We start from the raw sequence: 16684 nt of genomic DNA, 5'->3' as shown, positions 1-16684 counted from the left end.
AAATATGTTTTATGGTTGTTTTTTTTCTGTAAGTGCCCTTCAGAAAATGTCCCTGAATGATTCAGTTTTCAATTAGTTATTATTTTACCATGAGGATTTGGTATTTACCTTGAAAACCATTCTCTTTTTTTGCTTGTCTTTAATGTTGTCTTTGTAAGATCAAATATTGCACAAAGTCTATATGAAAATAATAATAATAAAAAGTTCTTGATTTTGTGTTTTCTTTGTTTTTGTTTACTTTGTTGCCAAAATGTCCATGACCTTATTTTTAAATTAATCCTAGGTTATTGTGCAATGAGGTGCAATTTGTTCATTTATATGAACCTTATGTGGATTGAAAAAAATCAAGATAAATCTTCATGCGCAGCATACAATCAGATTACCCCTGGACTATATATTTACGTTGGGTCTGATAGCAATCAATGGTTTAGCTTCATTGCATTTCAAGATGTATTTGCACCCAGTGTCCAGTGATAGTGTCCTCACCCTGGAAATAATTTAGTTGCAAATTGACTGGAAGATGGTGAAAATTGAAAGTTAAAATTAGAAATACTCATAATAAACAGCAGAAAAAAGGTCAGATGATGCCGCACTATGATGAGATTGGAATGGTTGGTAAATGAGGTTTTGTGTTTGTCGTGAGATGTATGTGACATGCCTACCCAATGCTCTTGTAATATCCAGCCTAGCAGGAGAGATTATCTGGCAAATTGACGCTGGAAAGAATTTTCTGATGGACTGGGAAATTAGAATTGCACTCTTTTCTTTGATGTGTGCAAGACCAGGCTGCACTACACAGCTAGCTCAGGCATAATATTAAATATAGTTTTAATGCTTAATAGTACAACTATCTATAGAAAACAATTATATTCTGGTTTTGATCACAAATGCCAGACTATAAAAATTCACAGTGTAAACATCTAAAGCAATCCCAAATGACTGATCTTTGTATATAATTAATATTAAGTTAGCTCTGAAATCCTATTCTCCACAGTATTTCTTTTAAAGCCTCGCTATATTTAGCTTCAGAATAGTAACCAGGCAGGAGTTATCAAAACAGCACAATAATCATATTGCTCAGACAGTTTAGAAAAGAGAGAGGGTAATTAAACAGCAGCAAATTAATTATTTTGGAAAACAGGCTTTTTAAGCAAAAGCTGATTTGTTTTAATGTAATACACAAATTCATACTGAGCTGCTAAGGAAAGAACATTATTGATTAATCTTTAAAGGCAACCTAGGGTTATCTAAACAGTAGAGAAGAGTCCATTTTTAAATGTATTTATAGAGTATCAAGGATAAAAGTGTATTTTCACCTTTGGGCTTACCAGACTTCTTTTATTCAACTTTATTTTTTTCTCAGCGTTTAAAAAACAAGCAAGCAAACAAAAAAAAGACCCTCAAAGACAATACAGACCTTTGAAGTCAGAGTCTCTTTGTAAACCAGGGTATTTTTAAGTTTAAAACATGTTCTCAAAAATTATGTTTTCAAAACAGGAATAGTCACACCAGAGAAGGAACCAAAAGTGAACACTGTGGTAGGGGCACAACAGCTTCTTCTGGCAAAAGAAGAGGATGGTGCAGCTAAAAAATCAAAGCCTCCAGAGGACAATAAATTTTGTCATGAGCAGGTAAAAGGAAATGTAACAATTTAATTGCATTCTAGAACTCTTTTTCAAATAACTCAAGAATGAAACAGAGATGATGTGCTGTTAAAATAGCTATATCAGCAAGTTATAAAAAGCACTTTGACTAATAGCCTGCATCTTGACTTGATTTTTTTTCAGTTCTATCAATGTCCTTACTGTAACTACAATGGTAGGGACCCAAATCGTATCCAGATGCATGTCCTGTCACAGCATTCAATGCAACCTGTTATCTGCTGCCCCCTCTGCCAAGACGTCCTCAGCAACAAAATGCATCTCCAGCTTCATTTGACCCATCTGCACAGTGTGTCCCCTGACTGTGTGGAGAAACTGCTCATGACAGTAAGTGCTCCAAATACTGATACACGTGCTACACAAACATACTTGGGCCTTGTGGGCAATGTATTTGTTGTGACACAGTATTCAGGTAGCCTGAGGAGGGGAGTGGGTCAGTACTCTTAGGTTCTCTTGTCAGCTCATCCAGTGACTGCTGTCCCTTGGGGAAGTGGCTGAAGGTGGATTTCACAGATGTAAAAATCCTGTGATTCCTCATTGACATTAACCTTGGAAAAGTTAAGCCAGTCCATGTCTCTAAGTGCATACCTGAAAATTTGGTCTAATAATATCCTGGTCTCAGAAGTATTGTGACTTCTGTTTGTAAAGTAATAGGAACTCCCTGGAGAATGTAGTTCCCAAACATAGAAGTACTCCTGTGTGTACCTCTAGTGTACATTACATTACATGAAATTCACTGTAAAACAGCAGTTCAAACATCCATTCAAAACAATATCAGTAAAAACACAATCAGATCTGATACGTATTTGTTATTACAGCATGAATTCAATTAGAAAACAGACCTCCTAAGACAAGCTGGCTCTGGTTGTCTTGCCTTCTTAGACAGAAATGTACTTAGAAATCTCAGTGATCTAACTCCTTAAGTATTTACTTCTGTACCCACAGATGACTCCTTCATTTATATGGATGTGGTTGTAGATCTACCACCTCATTCCCAACCAAAGTGGCAAAAATATTTAGAATTAGAAAGAATTAGAAATATTTAGAATTAGAAAGAATTGAGACCTCTTGACTGAAGATCTAGAGTTCTCTTTTGCTTAGAGCTGATGAGCAGATACACACTCAGGGAACTTCTTTTCCTTTCCTTGGTTTTCTACTAATTATAGCTCTGACAGACCATGTAATTTTGGCCCACTGGAAGGAAAATGCAGTAGAAATTTAACTTTCACAGACCCTTTAAGGAAAATGTAAAAATATGGAATATCTCCCTCCCTGTATTGAGCAGCACTAGCTTTCTTCTCAAGTTCTTCATGATTCCCTCGATGCTGATAATGAAGCAAGTTTTAAATCTTTCTTCATCAGATGCTGGGGAGTTGTCTCAATGTTTCTGAGAGGGGAAAAAGCCCTGATGTTTCCCAGAGAAAAGATTGTAAAACAAAATCTTCGTAACTGAAATTGTAATTATTGCTAACACAGATATGCTCTGAACCATCTGACAAAATAAATACTATATACAGCAATTTTTTCTTCTCTGGGCTGTTTAAAGTTCTCCACATAGTTTTTTTTTTTTAAAAGACCTTCCATCCTAAGTAAACTCAAAGTCATTAGTCCTGTGAGAGGATGCTATTAATGCCATGTTTAAATCACAAAAGTACTAAACCCAGGTGGGTTTTTTTTTAAATGTCTAGAATATTTTTTCCAGGAGGCAACTTGTGTATATATATATATATAATCTATGTAATTCTTATGTATCCAATGTTAAGAGGAACAAAAGATATTTCTACTCATACCTCATAATGAATGTAGCCTCCATTATTTATTTAGAACTCAAAAATCTCTTCTGTGGATATTCTTTTTGCCTCTGTATGAAAGAAATGCTATCCTTCTGTTAGAGAAGAGGAGCTATAGCAGAGTCTGGACTGATTTACCCAAGGTTCTTTAGGCAGAATCTGGCAGTGCAGGAGCTTGAACTTAAACTTGCTTAATCTTAATAGGACAGTCCTATATTTCTGATATGAATTTGTTTTAAAGGTCAAAGTATAATAAAAACATGAAATGTTGAGCAAGTTGATATTCATATCAACTTAGCTAAACTGAATACTTCCAGGTTGAGTACATCCTTCAAGTATTTCTGTCTATAATTTGGAAGCATAACACAACAGATAAAGCTATCTGGAGAAGATACATAAGAAATTGAAGTCAAGAAAAAAAAAATCTAATTTTAAATAGAGATAAGTTGTTACTTCCCTATTGAAATAAATATAATTTTCTTTCAAAGATGATGGAATGACCATCACTTATGTAAAAAAAAATACAGGTGAAGAAAAACAGGAATGCCCTCAGTGAAAGACTGACTGTGATCATATCTCAATATGATCTCTGTATTTGGAGGATATCATAGAAGAATTCCCTTGATAAATCAAATGACCCTGGCAAAGTCAGCAAAATCTTTCTGGTGATACTGAGACCAATGAAATATTGTGTGCATGTAGTTCTGTGGCATCCCCTTATTGTGGATTATTTTGAGTTGATTCTCTACCAAGGGACACATGATGCTCTGGATTATGATCTGTCAAAAACCATAATCAAGGACTGAATCAGGATCTTGATTTCTGAAAGTCATCCAGATACAGTGGATTTTTTGAATTCTGATTTCATAGTGTTGTATAGTATTAAATAGTGGGAGTTTTTCTGCAATAATACCATATTCTTGGTTTTCAAAGGTTCCTGTACCAGATGTCATGATGCCCAATAGTATGCTATTGCCAGCAGCTGCTTCAGAGAAATCTGAACGTGATACACCTGCAACCGTTACAGCTGAGGGATCTGGGAAATATCCAGGTATGCAAGAAAAAGCCAGACATGTAAAAGATAGGTATGAGCAATTTAGAAATAAAACTACTTGTTACTTAGTAAAGGAAATATTTTTTTGGCTTGCTTATGGCCACAGAGATAAAAAGATAAATGTAGCAAGGGGTCTGAATTTGACTGAGCTAGTAGAATGCATATGTATGCCAGACTCTTTGCTTTTGGTGGAGGTAAAATCAAACAGCAGTGCCTAGCCACTTTGAGGGCAAGATCCTCTTTGTTTAACCAGCAAATAAGACCCAGTCCCAGAAGACAGTGGCGCTTTCACCATCAATGGGGAACGTTAGGTAAGTGATTTTGTCTTCATTTGCAATAGCAAGTTTCTGGTCCTGGATACTTACTGTATTATGCACTGGGAAATTTTGCTAGTTTTCACAGCATGCTCCTCCCTCTCTTCTCAGACCACTATCGTCCTCTTTCTAAACATCTGTCCTACCTATTGTCCCCATTTTCTACTATTTCCCTCTTTCCTACTCTTTTATTTCCTTTTCTTATTTGTTGTTCCTATTGTACCAATAAACTCCTAGCTTCTGGCAAAGAAAAGTCCTATGCCAGTGCTCAGCCAGATACCAGTGCCAACCTGATCATTGTGTATGGGTTTTATTCCTTTTTTTAAACTCCTGTTTGTCCTGCCTGCTGTATTTTCTGGAACAAGGACAGGTTGTTATATTTTGCTAAGCTGACACATGGCATACTAGGTGCCTTTCTTGCTATCTGATGAAAAAGTAAATTAAAAGGAATACTGTGTGCTTTCTCTTCTACTTGTATAAAAGACACTTCACTTTCTTTAACTAGGTGAAAGTCCTGTGGATGAGAAAAGTACCCCTGGGATCGATGAATCAAAAACTGGAATAGAAATTAAGACTGAGGAACAGAAGCCACCTAAGGAATCTACTGAAACACCAGATTGGAATAAGAGCAGCAGTAAAGATATAAAGACCACTGACTCTATGACAGACCAGCTAAATGAGCAGCAGAAGAAGCAACAGCTGTCTGTTTCTGACCGCCATGTCTATAAGTACCGTTGTAACCACTGTAGCTTGGCTTTTAAGACTATGCAGAAGCTTCAGATACATTCCCAGTACCACGCTATTCGGGCGGCTACCATGTGTAGCCTTTGCCAACGTAGCTTCCGTACATTCCAGGCTTTAAAAAAACACTTGGAAGCAGGCCACCCTGAACTCAACGAAGCTGAACTTCAGCAGCTATGTGCATCTTTACCTGTCAATGGTGAACTGTGGGCAGAAAGTGAAAATATGGCACAAGACGATCATGCACTAGAACAGGAAATAGAAAGAGATTATGAGATGGACCAGGAAGGTAAAGCAAGTCCTGTAGGAAGTGATAGTAGCTCTATTCCAGATGATATGGGCTCGGAACCAAAGCGGACCTTACCTTTTAGAAAAGGGCCAAATTTTACTATGGAAAAATTTCTAGATCCATCTCGCCCTTATAAGTGTACAGTGTGTAAAGAGTCTTTCACCCAAAAGAATATTCTCTTGGTCCACTATAACTCAGTGTCCCATCTGCATAAACTCAAAAAAGTTTTGCAGGAAGCATCGAGTCCTGTCCCCCAAGAAACCACCAACAGCACTGACAACAAACCCTACAAGTGCAGCATTTGTAATGTTGCATATAGCCAAAGTTCTACATTGGAAATCCATATGAGATCTGTGCTTCATCAAACAAAGGCAAGGGCTGCAAAACTAGAACCAAGTGGTAATATAAGTAGCGGAAATAGTGTAGCAGGGAATGTTAATAGCCCCAGCCAAGGAATGCTAGAGTCTATGAGCTTACCAGCAGTTAACAGCAAAGAAACACATTTAGATGCCAAAGAATTAAATAAAAAGCAAGCTTCTGAATTAATTTCTGCTCAGCCTACACATCACCCACCCCAGTCACCAGCACAACTTCAAATGCAACTACAGCATGAACTGCAACAACAAGCCGCGTTCTTTCAACCGCAGTTTCTAAATCCAGCTTTTTTGCCTCACTTTCCAATGACACCAGAAGCCCTGCTCCAATTTCAACAGCCACAGTTCCTTTTCCCATTCTATATACCTGGGACGGAATTTAGCTTAAGCCCAGATCTGGGTTTGCCTGGTTCTGCCACATTTGGTATGCCTGGAATGGCTGGTATGACGGGATCGCTGCTTGAAGATTTGAAGCAGCAGATACAAACTCAGCACCATGTTGGCCAAACCCAGCTACAGATACTGCAGCAACAGGCACAACAGTATCAGTCCACCCAACCCCAACTTCAGTCCCAAAAGCAGCAGCAGCAAAGTAGTAAGCTGATGAAAGCAGAGCAAAATACCTTAGTGAGTACAGACTGCCAGCTGATAAAGGACATGCCATCATATAAGGAGTCAGAAGAAGTTTCTGAAAAACATGAGAAGCCAAAGCAAGAATTTACTAATGAGAATGAAGGACTAAAAGAAAACAAAGATATGAAGAAGCCAAAATCCTCAGAACCAGCCATCCCGCCACCCAGAATAGCTTCTGGAGCAAGGGGGAATGCAGCCAAGGCTTTGTTGGAGAACTTTGGGTTTGAGTTAGTTATCCAATACAATGAGAACAGACAAAAAGTGCAGAAAAAAAGCAAGACTGGGGATGGTGAAAACACAGACAAGCTGGAGTGTGGAACCTGCAGTAAGCTTTTTTCCAACATTCTTATTTTGAAGAGTCATCAAGAACACGTGCATGGACATTTTTTTCCATATGGAGCATTAGAAAAATTTGCCCGACAATACAGGGAGGCGTATGACAAACTTTATCCAATTTCTCCATCTTCTCCAGAAACGCCACCACCTCCACCACCGCCTCCTCCACCACCTCCTCCTCCTCCTCCTCCAACTCCTTCTCAGCCTTCTTCAGCTGGAGCTGGAAAAATACAAAACACAACTCCCACACCTTTGCAGGCTCCACCACCTACACCTCCACCACCACCTCCTCCACCACCACCTCCACCTCCTCCACCACCACCACCATCAGCTCCACCTCAAGTCCAGCTTCCCGTTTCACTCGATCTTCCACTTTTCCCTCCAATTATGATGCAGCCAGTGCAACATCCTGCACTGCCTCCTCAGCTTGCCCTCCAGCTGCCACCAATGGATACTTTATCTGCCGATCTTACTCAGCTTTGCCAGCAGCAGCTGGGATTAGATCCCAATTTTCTGCGGCACTCTCAGTTCAAGCGTCCACGTACTAGAATCACAGATGACCAGTTAAAAATCTTGCGGGCTTATTTTGATATTAACAATTCTCCAAGTGAAGAACAGATCCAAGAAATGGCTGAGAAATCTGGTCTTTCGCAGAAAGTTATCAAGCACTGGTTTCGAAATACGCTGTTTAAAGAGCGACAGAGAAACAAGGATTCTCCATATAATTTCAGCAATCCTCCTATAACAGTGTTGGAAGATATCAGAATAGATCCTCAGCCTTCAGCTGTAGAACCCTACAAGTCTGATGCGTCTTTCAGCAAGAGGTCATCCAGGACTCGATTTACTGACTACCAGCTTCGTGTCCTCCAAGACTTCTTTGACACAAATGCTTATCCAAAGGATGATGAAATCGAACAGCTTTCAACTGTTCTTAACCTACCTACTCGAGTTATTGTCGTATGGTTCCAAAATGCACGACAAAAAGCTCGGAAAAGTTACGAGAATCAAGCTGAAACTAAAGACAATGAGAAAAGGGAACTGACGAATGAGCGTTACATCCGAACCAGTAACATGCAGTATCAGTGCAAAAAGTGCAGTGTGGTTTTCCCCAGGATCTTTGATTTAATTACGCACCAGAAAAAGCAGTGTTATAAAGACGAAGATGATGATGCTCAAGATGAAAGCCAAACTGAAGACTCTATGGATGCCTCTGATCAAACAGTGTATAAGAACTGTACAGTTTCTGGCCAAAATGACTCATCAAAAAGCCTGACAGTCACAGCAGCAAGCTCTGGCTCTGGTTCTAGTACTCCTTTGATTCCATCACCCAAACCAGAACCTGAGAAGGCTTCTCCTAAGCCAGAGCCCACAGAAAAACCAAAACAAAATGAAACCACCTCTAAGCAAACAGATGCAACTTCCCAAAGCACCAAACCAGTACAGTCTACTCCAGTAACATCTTCTGAGCCTCAGCCCTCAGCTTCTCAACCACCACAACAAAAGCAATCCCAGATTGTAGGGAGACCTCCTTCTGCATCACAAAACACACCTGTTCCTTCCAGTCCTTTGCCAATTTCAATGACTTCTCTACAGAATAGTCTACCTCCTCAATTATTACAGTATCAGTGTGATCAGTGTACAGTTGCCTTTCCAACTCTAGAACTTTGGCAAGAGCACCAGCACATGCATTTCCTAGCAGCCCAAAACCAATTTCTTCACTCACAGTTTTTAGAAAGACCGATGGATATGCCCTACATGATATTTGACCCAAATAATCCTTTGATGACTGGACAATTACTTAACAGTTCTCTTGCTCAGATGCCACCCCAAACTGGCTCATCACATACAGCACACCCTGCTACAGTTTCTGGTTCCCTGAAACGGAAACTAGATGATAAAGAAGACAATAACTGTAGTGAGAAGGAGGGAGGAAACAGTGGAGAAGATCAACATCGTGATAAGCGTTTAAGAACTACAATTACTCCAGAGCAGCTGGAAATACTCTACGAAAAGTACCTGCTAGATTCCAATCCCACCAGAAAGATGCTGGATCATATTGCACGTGAAGTGGGGCTGAAAAAGAGAGTCGTACAAGTCTGGTTTCAAAACACAAGAGCCCGAGAAAGAAAGGGACAATTCCGTGCAGTTGGCCCAGCCCAGTCCCATAAAAGGTGTCCTTTTTGTCGAGCTCTGTTTAAAGCAAAATCCGCTTTAGAAAGTCACATCCGCTCTCGACATTGGAATGAAGGAAAACAGGCTGGCTATAGTTTGCCTCCAAGTCCTTTGATATCAAATGAAGATGGAGGAGAAAGTCCACAAAAGTACATATTTTTTGATTACCCATCACTGTCATTAGCAAAAACTGAATTATCAAGCGAAAATGAATTAGCCTCCACTGTATCAACCCCTGTTAGCAAAACTGCAGAAATGTCACCGAAGAACCTTTTAAGTCCTTCTTCTTTTAAAGCAGAGTCTAGTGAGGATATAGAAAATTTGAATGCCCCTCCTGCTGACTCTGGATATGATCAAAACAAGACTGACTTTGATGAGACTTCATCAATTAATACAGCAATTAGTGATGCCACAACAGGGGATGAGGGGAACAATGAAATGGAAAGCACAGCTGGCAGTTCAGGGGATGCAAAACCTGCATCACCCCCCAAAGAACCAAAACCGCTTGTCAATGACACACTACCCAAAGCAGCAACTACACCTACAAATGAGAATACTGATGATAAATTTCTCTTTTCCCTAACAAGCCCTTCAATACACTTCAGTGAAAAAGATGGCGACCATGACCAAAGTTACTACATTACTGATGACCCTGATGATAATGCCGATCGCAGTGAGACTTCAAGCATAGCTGATCCAAGTTCACCTAACCCATTTGGAGCTAGCAATCCCTTTAAATCCAAAAACAGTGATCGGCCAGGCCACAAACGTTTCCGAACACAAATGAGTAACCTTCAGCTTAAAGTTCTCAAGGCTTGCTTTAGTGACTACCGGACTCCAACCATGCAGGAATGTGAAATGCTAGGGAATGAGATTGGTCTGCCCAAACGTGTGGTTCAGGTCTGGTTTCAGAATGCCCGGGCTAAAGAAAAGAAATTCAAAATTAACATAGGGAAGCCATTCATGATAAATCAGACTGGACCTGATGGGACAAAGCCAGAATGTTCTCTATGTGGCGTGAAATATTCTGCACGTTTGTCCATAAGAGATCATATCTTCTCCAAACAACATATTACAAAAGTGAGAGAAACTGTGGGAAGTCAGCTAGACCGGGAGAAAGATTATTTAGCTCCTACAACGGTTAGACAGCTGATGGCACAGCAAGAATTGGATCGCATAAAGAAGGCTACTGATGTGCTAGGATTAACAGTACAGCAGCCAGGCATGATGGACAGCAGTTCTCTTCATGGTATCAGTTTGCCAGCAGCTTATCCAGGACTCCCTGGCCTTCCTCCTGTTCTTCTGCCTGGAATGAATGGTCCATCCTCCTTACCTGGATTTCCACAAAGTTCAAACAGTAAGTCTATAAGGGGATGATTTTCTCATTTTACTAATTTGATCATCTTGCACAGTAACCATCCCCTTCTAAGACAAAGTGTGTTATGCAGTCCTGTCAGGCTTGTTAGACTGGTGTGAATAGCTAAAAATACTCCTGTGGGGTATACTCAGTGCATTTCTCCACTGATGCCGTGGCCTGGATGATATATCTGACTTCTCCCAAAAAAAAAAAAAAAAAAGAGAGAAAAATAGAGAAATGTTTTTAGCCAATACTAAGTTTTTCTAAAAAAAGCAATAGAAATATATAATTTTTATACTTATTTGTTTATTTTCAATGATACTCCTTTAGTCAAAACATGGATTAGAATTTTGTATGTAAATTTTTGTATGCAAATATTTAATGTAATATCTCATTAAGCACAAAATAGATTCTCACATTGTCAGGTCATCAGGTAATTGGTTCATCTCTTAGACCACTCCAACCTGTTGTTTGATCCAGAATAAATATTTAATATAAATGCTGCCCAGGACCCTCTATTGTATTTCTGAATAACTGCCTGCTAAAATAAAAAATGTTTTTTTGAAAGTGATTTGTAAAGGCAGTTTCAATTGTAATCCAAATGTCAGTATATAAAGTCATTGCAGACATGTACCACTTCATTTGGGCTTGCACTTTTAACAGAACAGCTAACTCGTTTTACTGACAGTTTTGACTCTTGTGTTACTCTGGGTTTTGCTCACATTGGAAAGCACTCCATCTTGCAATATGTTTCACTGATGCTTAGGAACCAAGTTTTCTGCAGCAGGATTTTTTTAGTCCTCGAAGAATGAACCTAACGTATTTCTTGAACTAGGCTCCAGTTTTACAGTCTAGGTTCATTGTGACTGCAACCTTCCAGACTGAAGCTTTCACAGTCATCTTCTAATTTTGCATATTCATATCAAATATGTACACGGAAGAGTTAGGAAGCAAGTGAACACCCCTCACCTCATTTTATTCAGTAATCCCACTTGCTGTTGATCTATAAACTCTGCTTTAGAAAGCAACACACTTTGGCAAGTAAAATAAAGGCATAATCACCAGTGTTATTAGACATACTGAGACTGTAGCAGTGTCTTCTCTACTACCCAGGTCTACTTTGATTGATGATGATCATGTTATTGTTTCCCTAAGTGGTGGTCAAAGCATCTTGTTTTTCTCTTCATTGCATCAGAGAGGCTTTCCTTCCACAATGGAGTCTCTGGCTGAGTGCCCTCTGGCTTTTGTCAAACAGTTATTGGCACAGAGATTGCATATAAAGGAAATATAGAGTTGCTGTATTTCCTTCTTAATGGCATACAGTGTCCTGGTCCTAAAATGGCTGGTTGTTGTTCATTAAAATTATAGGTATGGTTTGTCTATATAACTTTGCAAAAAAGCTTTGGCTAGGTTGACCTTCAGGTAAAAAGGGCTTCAGAAAACTAGGCTTTGTCTATATTGCCCAAAGGAATTTACTTGGATATATATTCTTTTAGTTCAGTACCAGGAAGTTCCCATGCAAAGTGTGTCTGGGGAATGGTCATGGACCCATGGACCCAACCTCTCAGCTGTGCTCAAGAGTTGTTTAGCAGGAGACTAGTTGGCCTAGGCCAAAACAGTGAATGTAACCATTCTTTCTGTTTAAATTTACAGAAGGTTTACTCTCAGTTTCTGGGAAATGTTGCCTGTTACTCTTTAACTCACTGGTATCAATGTAGCCTCAAAGTCTGTAAATTTTAGTAATACAAAAGGCATTATTACTGGCCAAGTGTTCCATAACAATTCCGTTTTCAGATTTTCTAATTTCCACCAAATATCTTTTCTTTGATATGCACAGTGCACTGCCAGTTGAGATGGATTTTTACCCTCTTTCATCTTTCATTTTCTTAAGGTTAATTAGCCCATTGTGGGCAAAGCCCACTGTGTAAACCAGCTACTAGAATCTTGTTGTTAACTTCCTCTTCTGCCATATGCTAAACAGCCCCTGCATCCCCCTTTTGTTGCCTGGAAAATACTTGCATACATAAATCTCCATTCCCTAATGATACATAATGGAGCAGTGATAGTGAGTGGAAAGAAAAAAAATAAGAGAGATTATTTTAATCATTCATCATAGAAAAACAGTAATGTACTTAGAAGTGCTCCAGTATATGCTCAACACTAGTATTTTCTGCACCTAATTAACCCATTTCTATTTTCTTCTCTACCCTGCTTTGTCTGATATCTCACATTCATATTTGATGCTAAGAATCGTTTAAGTATCTTTTTGGAAGCAAGCTTCCAAGCAAGCTTTTCCTTGGCCACAGTTCTTCTTAGAGCGTGTGTATTTTCAGTGAGCAGGACAATTGCTCTGCATCATTCTTTGCATGAAGGATTTGCTGAAGCTTCCTGACGACTCACTATCTTACAGTTCAAGTCTACTTCTTGTGAATTCCTCGGCAAGTGTATAATTTCTTCTCTCTAGGACCCAAACTCAAAAATGCACTTCAGAAGAAGCCTCACTGGGATCCCTTATATTGAAGTATTTACAAGCTTTTACTGATGCTTACAGGGTTGATAACTGGTTTTCCTTTAGCAAAGCCCATCCATTCTGTCCTACATGTTTGTTTAAAGGACAATGTTAACATTAGTAAGATCCTCAATTTGACAAAATGTGTTTACTCAGAAAACTGTTGAAACCAAATTTTAAACACCATACTTGAGATTCTCCTTTGTAATTCACTAACATCATACTTAAAATTCTCCTTTGTGATTTGCTTTCCTCATGCTAGACAGAGAAATAGCATTGCTTAGGTTCACTGGTTAAAACAGGTTTATAAGGGATTTAATTTTCATGTTTGACCATTTTTTATCGATTTCAAAATATGGAAAACCCAGCTAAATTTTGCAAAATGCTATGCTTTTTTAAATGCCGTATTTGCTTTTACAAAAGGTTTGAAATGGAACACATGAAAATAATGCTAATTCACAAAAGATGGAACAATTCAAACTACAGTTCGTTTTATCTTCTTTATATAGTGCTTAAACCAGGTGATTACTTGTGAATATTATTAGATTTTGCAAAATAAGATAGCTTCATTTCTGAATAAAAGGATATATTAACTTTAAATTCTATTATTTTGTTCTTAAACCAGTGGATTTTAATGTCAGAATTATGTTGTGGTTCTGAGTTTATGTGTCACAATCCTCTCACCTGTGGGAGGTGTACATTTTTCTAGATAAAGTAATTTTACCATCTTATGGGCATCAAATGCTGAGCAAGGTCTGAAAATTATTGCGGTGTTTGCTCAGCATAATTCCTAATAAGGAGTTTTTCGGTGGAATTCTAATTCATACAGAATTTTAGTTCCAGCTCATCTTTATTCTTCAAGCTTCTTCTTATTTTCTAGGTGACTGTAGATAGAAGAGTTCGCCTGCTGTTTTCAGCTGTTCTTAAAATTCACACTCTCTTTTTTCCTAGCTTTGTGTTTTGCCTATGATCCCTTGCAGAAAGCTAGTGCTTCATCTTGCTTCTAGCTATTGATACTGGTTCTATGAACCTTTTAATGTCATCATCGTTACCATAAGTTCTTTGCACATCGCTTCAGCCTGGGCTGCCTTGAAGATTCACAGCAGCTTTTTCCAAGAATGCACACATCACTAGGTAATATGTACTTAGTGGGTTTTGAAATCTTATCAAGAGAGAAATTTGATTCATCAGCAATGACTTTGGTTACTGCAATAAATTTTGTTCTCTGTTTGTTTTTGGCCCATTGATAGCAGTTTCATTTTTATATTTTTAGGCCTCCATTTCCTCCAAGTGAAAGAAAAGTCTCCTCTTTGATAGTCACTTTAAAGAGTTAGCAGGATTAGAATGTTTGTTCATGATTAGTGCATTTCTACTCTGTATCTCTCATGTCTTTAAATTGAGCATTAGTTTCATCAGGTTTTTCATTTAGTTTTAAAAACCCTCATTCCACATTTGCCTTCCAATAAATTCAAAAAGTGGATCACTCCGTTCTAAAGCAATCTGTCAGAATATTTCACTGAATTATGTATATTTCAACTAAATTCCAAAGAATATCTGGAAAATGGAATAGATCTTGACATTTGTAGGCATCATCATTATGATTAGGCTGAAGACATCAACATGTCCAAGCATTGAAGAGGTTAAGAATAAAACAAAATTGGAAAAATCCTCAGTAGGTGGCAAGCCCAAATAATCACGACAAATCTAGGGCAACAGTTCACATTAACTGCATCATTCATGTGTTTTCCATCTACACTGTTTATCATTTCATATATTTTCAGTAGGCTCCACACACAATTGCCTGTTGCTTCCCGTTGGAAGCATAGGGGCAAGTAATAGCATCTTCAGTGTTATTGTGCACTAACTCTGGCAATTACCCACTTTTTAATTATAGCTGTTTTGACTTGTTTCACTGTACTATCTAATTCGTGCTCACAATGCATTTTAACTCCTTAGTGTTCCCCTACCATTAAATAGGACTAATGACACAGTGACAAACATTAAATGGCCTCTTTGTTAAATCTGATAATTATTCTCTTTGAATCCTAATTGCTTGATTCTTAAGTAATGCTAAGCACCTGGATATTGATGATTTAAACATTATTCTTGTTCACTCCATTAAAGCTTCCTTGTGGCTAATACCTATCTAGCCTCCATTACAGAGCCTGCACTTATTGTTCTCTTATCCGTGCACTAGTGGACTGTTCCTGATATAACTTCACTTTTGCAGTTCTGTGTGCATGACACACTTTGTGTGCTCTGTTCTCTAGCAAACTGACTTGTCTGGAAAAACAACAATAGCTGTAATGTACAGCCTCTTACAGTCAGTCACCATTTCTACCCTGTGCTATCATTTAATTTTCTGACCAACTATACATCTCACAGAAGTTGCTTTTTTAATAGACTGTTACAAGTCACTGCACTATATCTGGTACTTGAAACAGAGAAAAGATTTCTTCCATTAAGTTATGAGGCATACTTCTTGTGTGTATGCACCCTCCAGACAGAAACCTCCATCCCTGGGTTGCTTTCTGTAATGAGGTGGAGGACGTCATGGCTGCATGCTTCAAGTAAACCAAAAGCAGCAGCTTTCCTGTGTTAAAGTACTTTAGTGCTATTACGTTTACTTCCCAGCAAAGGCTGCATTGACCTGATTGTTGTGGTAAGGAAAGCTCAACTCTCAAAAATGAAAATGTAAGCTGTGTGGTGTCCCAGTAATGAATAGCATTGACCTGATTGCTGTTAGTTTTTTGAATGGTCATTTCCTGTTGATATTTACTTACCTAAACATCTTTCTTTATTATTATTGCATTTCCCCCCAGCAATTTGGATAAAGATTCCTTTTTATTTGAGATCTAATTACTTGTAGTGAGCACCATAATTACCAGGTTTCTTAGGTGAAGGATGTGTGGGTTATATCATCCCAGAGGCATGATAAAAATTAGTTAAAATGAACAACAAAGTAGAGATCTCTCAAAGTATCAATTAGAGGGAAGCACTCTCACTGTGCTTAATGCTTCTTTTCTAATAATCTACTACCAAGCCTACAGAAGAAAATGAACAAAAAAAAGGAGAGTGTTATTTCTACAGGTATAAATCTGATCCTGCCAATGGAGCTGGGTTGACTTCCACTGCCTTTTGTAGGACTGTCCTGTAGGCATTCATGTTTTACACCTGTGCTGATAGTATCACACACACAATTATGAAGTGAGTGAGAATTGTTGGTTTTGCTGTAGATTGTACCCTGTTAATTTAAAGCTGTAAGACTCACAGAAATGTACTAAAAGCCATTTTAAAATGCGGTTTATTCATGTCATAGTTAATTCCAGAACACATGAGTAATGCTGAATATTACAAGACGTATTTTGCCTTGTGCATTGATGACAGTCATATTTTTGTTGTTTTCAGCTTTAACATCTCCTGGTGCAGGCATGCTTGGGTTTCCTACTTCAGC

General features: G+C 38.5%; 1 protein-coding gene across 3 annotated transcripts in view; it reads left to right on the top strand.

Annotated features, from left to right (window-relative positions):
* Positions 1–16684, top strand: part of ZFHX4 (zinc finger homeobox 4) — a 150238-nt gene that overhangs the window by 129382 nt on the left and 4172 nt on the right. For all 3 annotated transcript variants that reach the window (XM_086884280.1, XM_086884294.1, XM_023920858.2), the window contains exons 6-10: positions 1498–1631; positions 1788–1988; positions 4385–4502; positions 5325–10721; positions 16639–16684. The exon at positions 16639–16684 is cut by the window's right edge and continues 4172 nt beyond it. In XM_086884280.1, the coding sequence (XP_086740406.1) occupies positions 1498–1631; positions 1788–1988; positions 4385–4502; positions 5325–10721; positions 16639–16684 (5896 nt within the window). The remainder of the gene's footprint in view (positions 1–1497; positions 1632–1787; positions 1989–4384; positions 4503–5324; positions 10722–16638) is intronic.

The sequence above is a fragment of the Cyanistes caeruleus genome, chromosome 1 (genome assembly GCF_971803275.1).
Source record: "Cyanistes caeruleus chromosome 1, bCyaCae1.hap1.1, whole genome shotgun sequence".
Classification (NCBI taxonomy): domain Eukaryota; kingdom Metazoa; phylum Chordata; class Aves; order Passeriformes; family Paridae; genus Cyanistes; species Cyanistes caeruleus.
The sequence above is the reverse complement of the archived record's forward strand: the minus strand, read 5'-3'. Positions and strand labels throughout refer to the sequence as shown.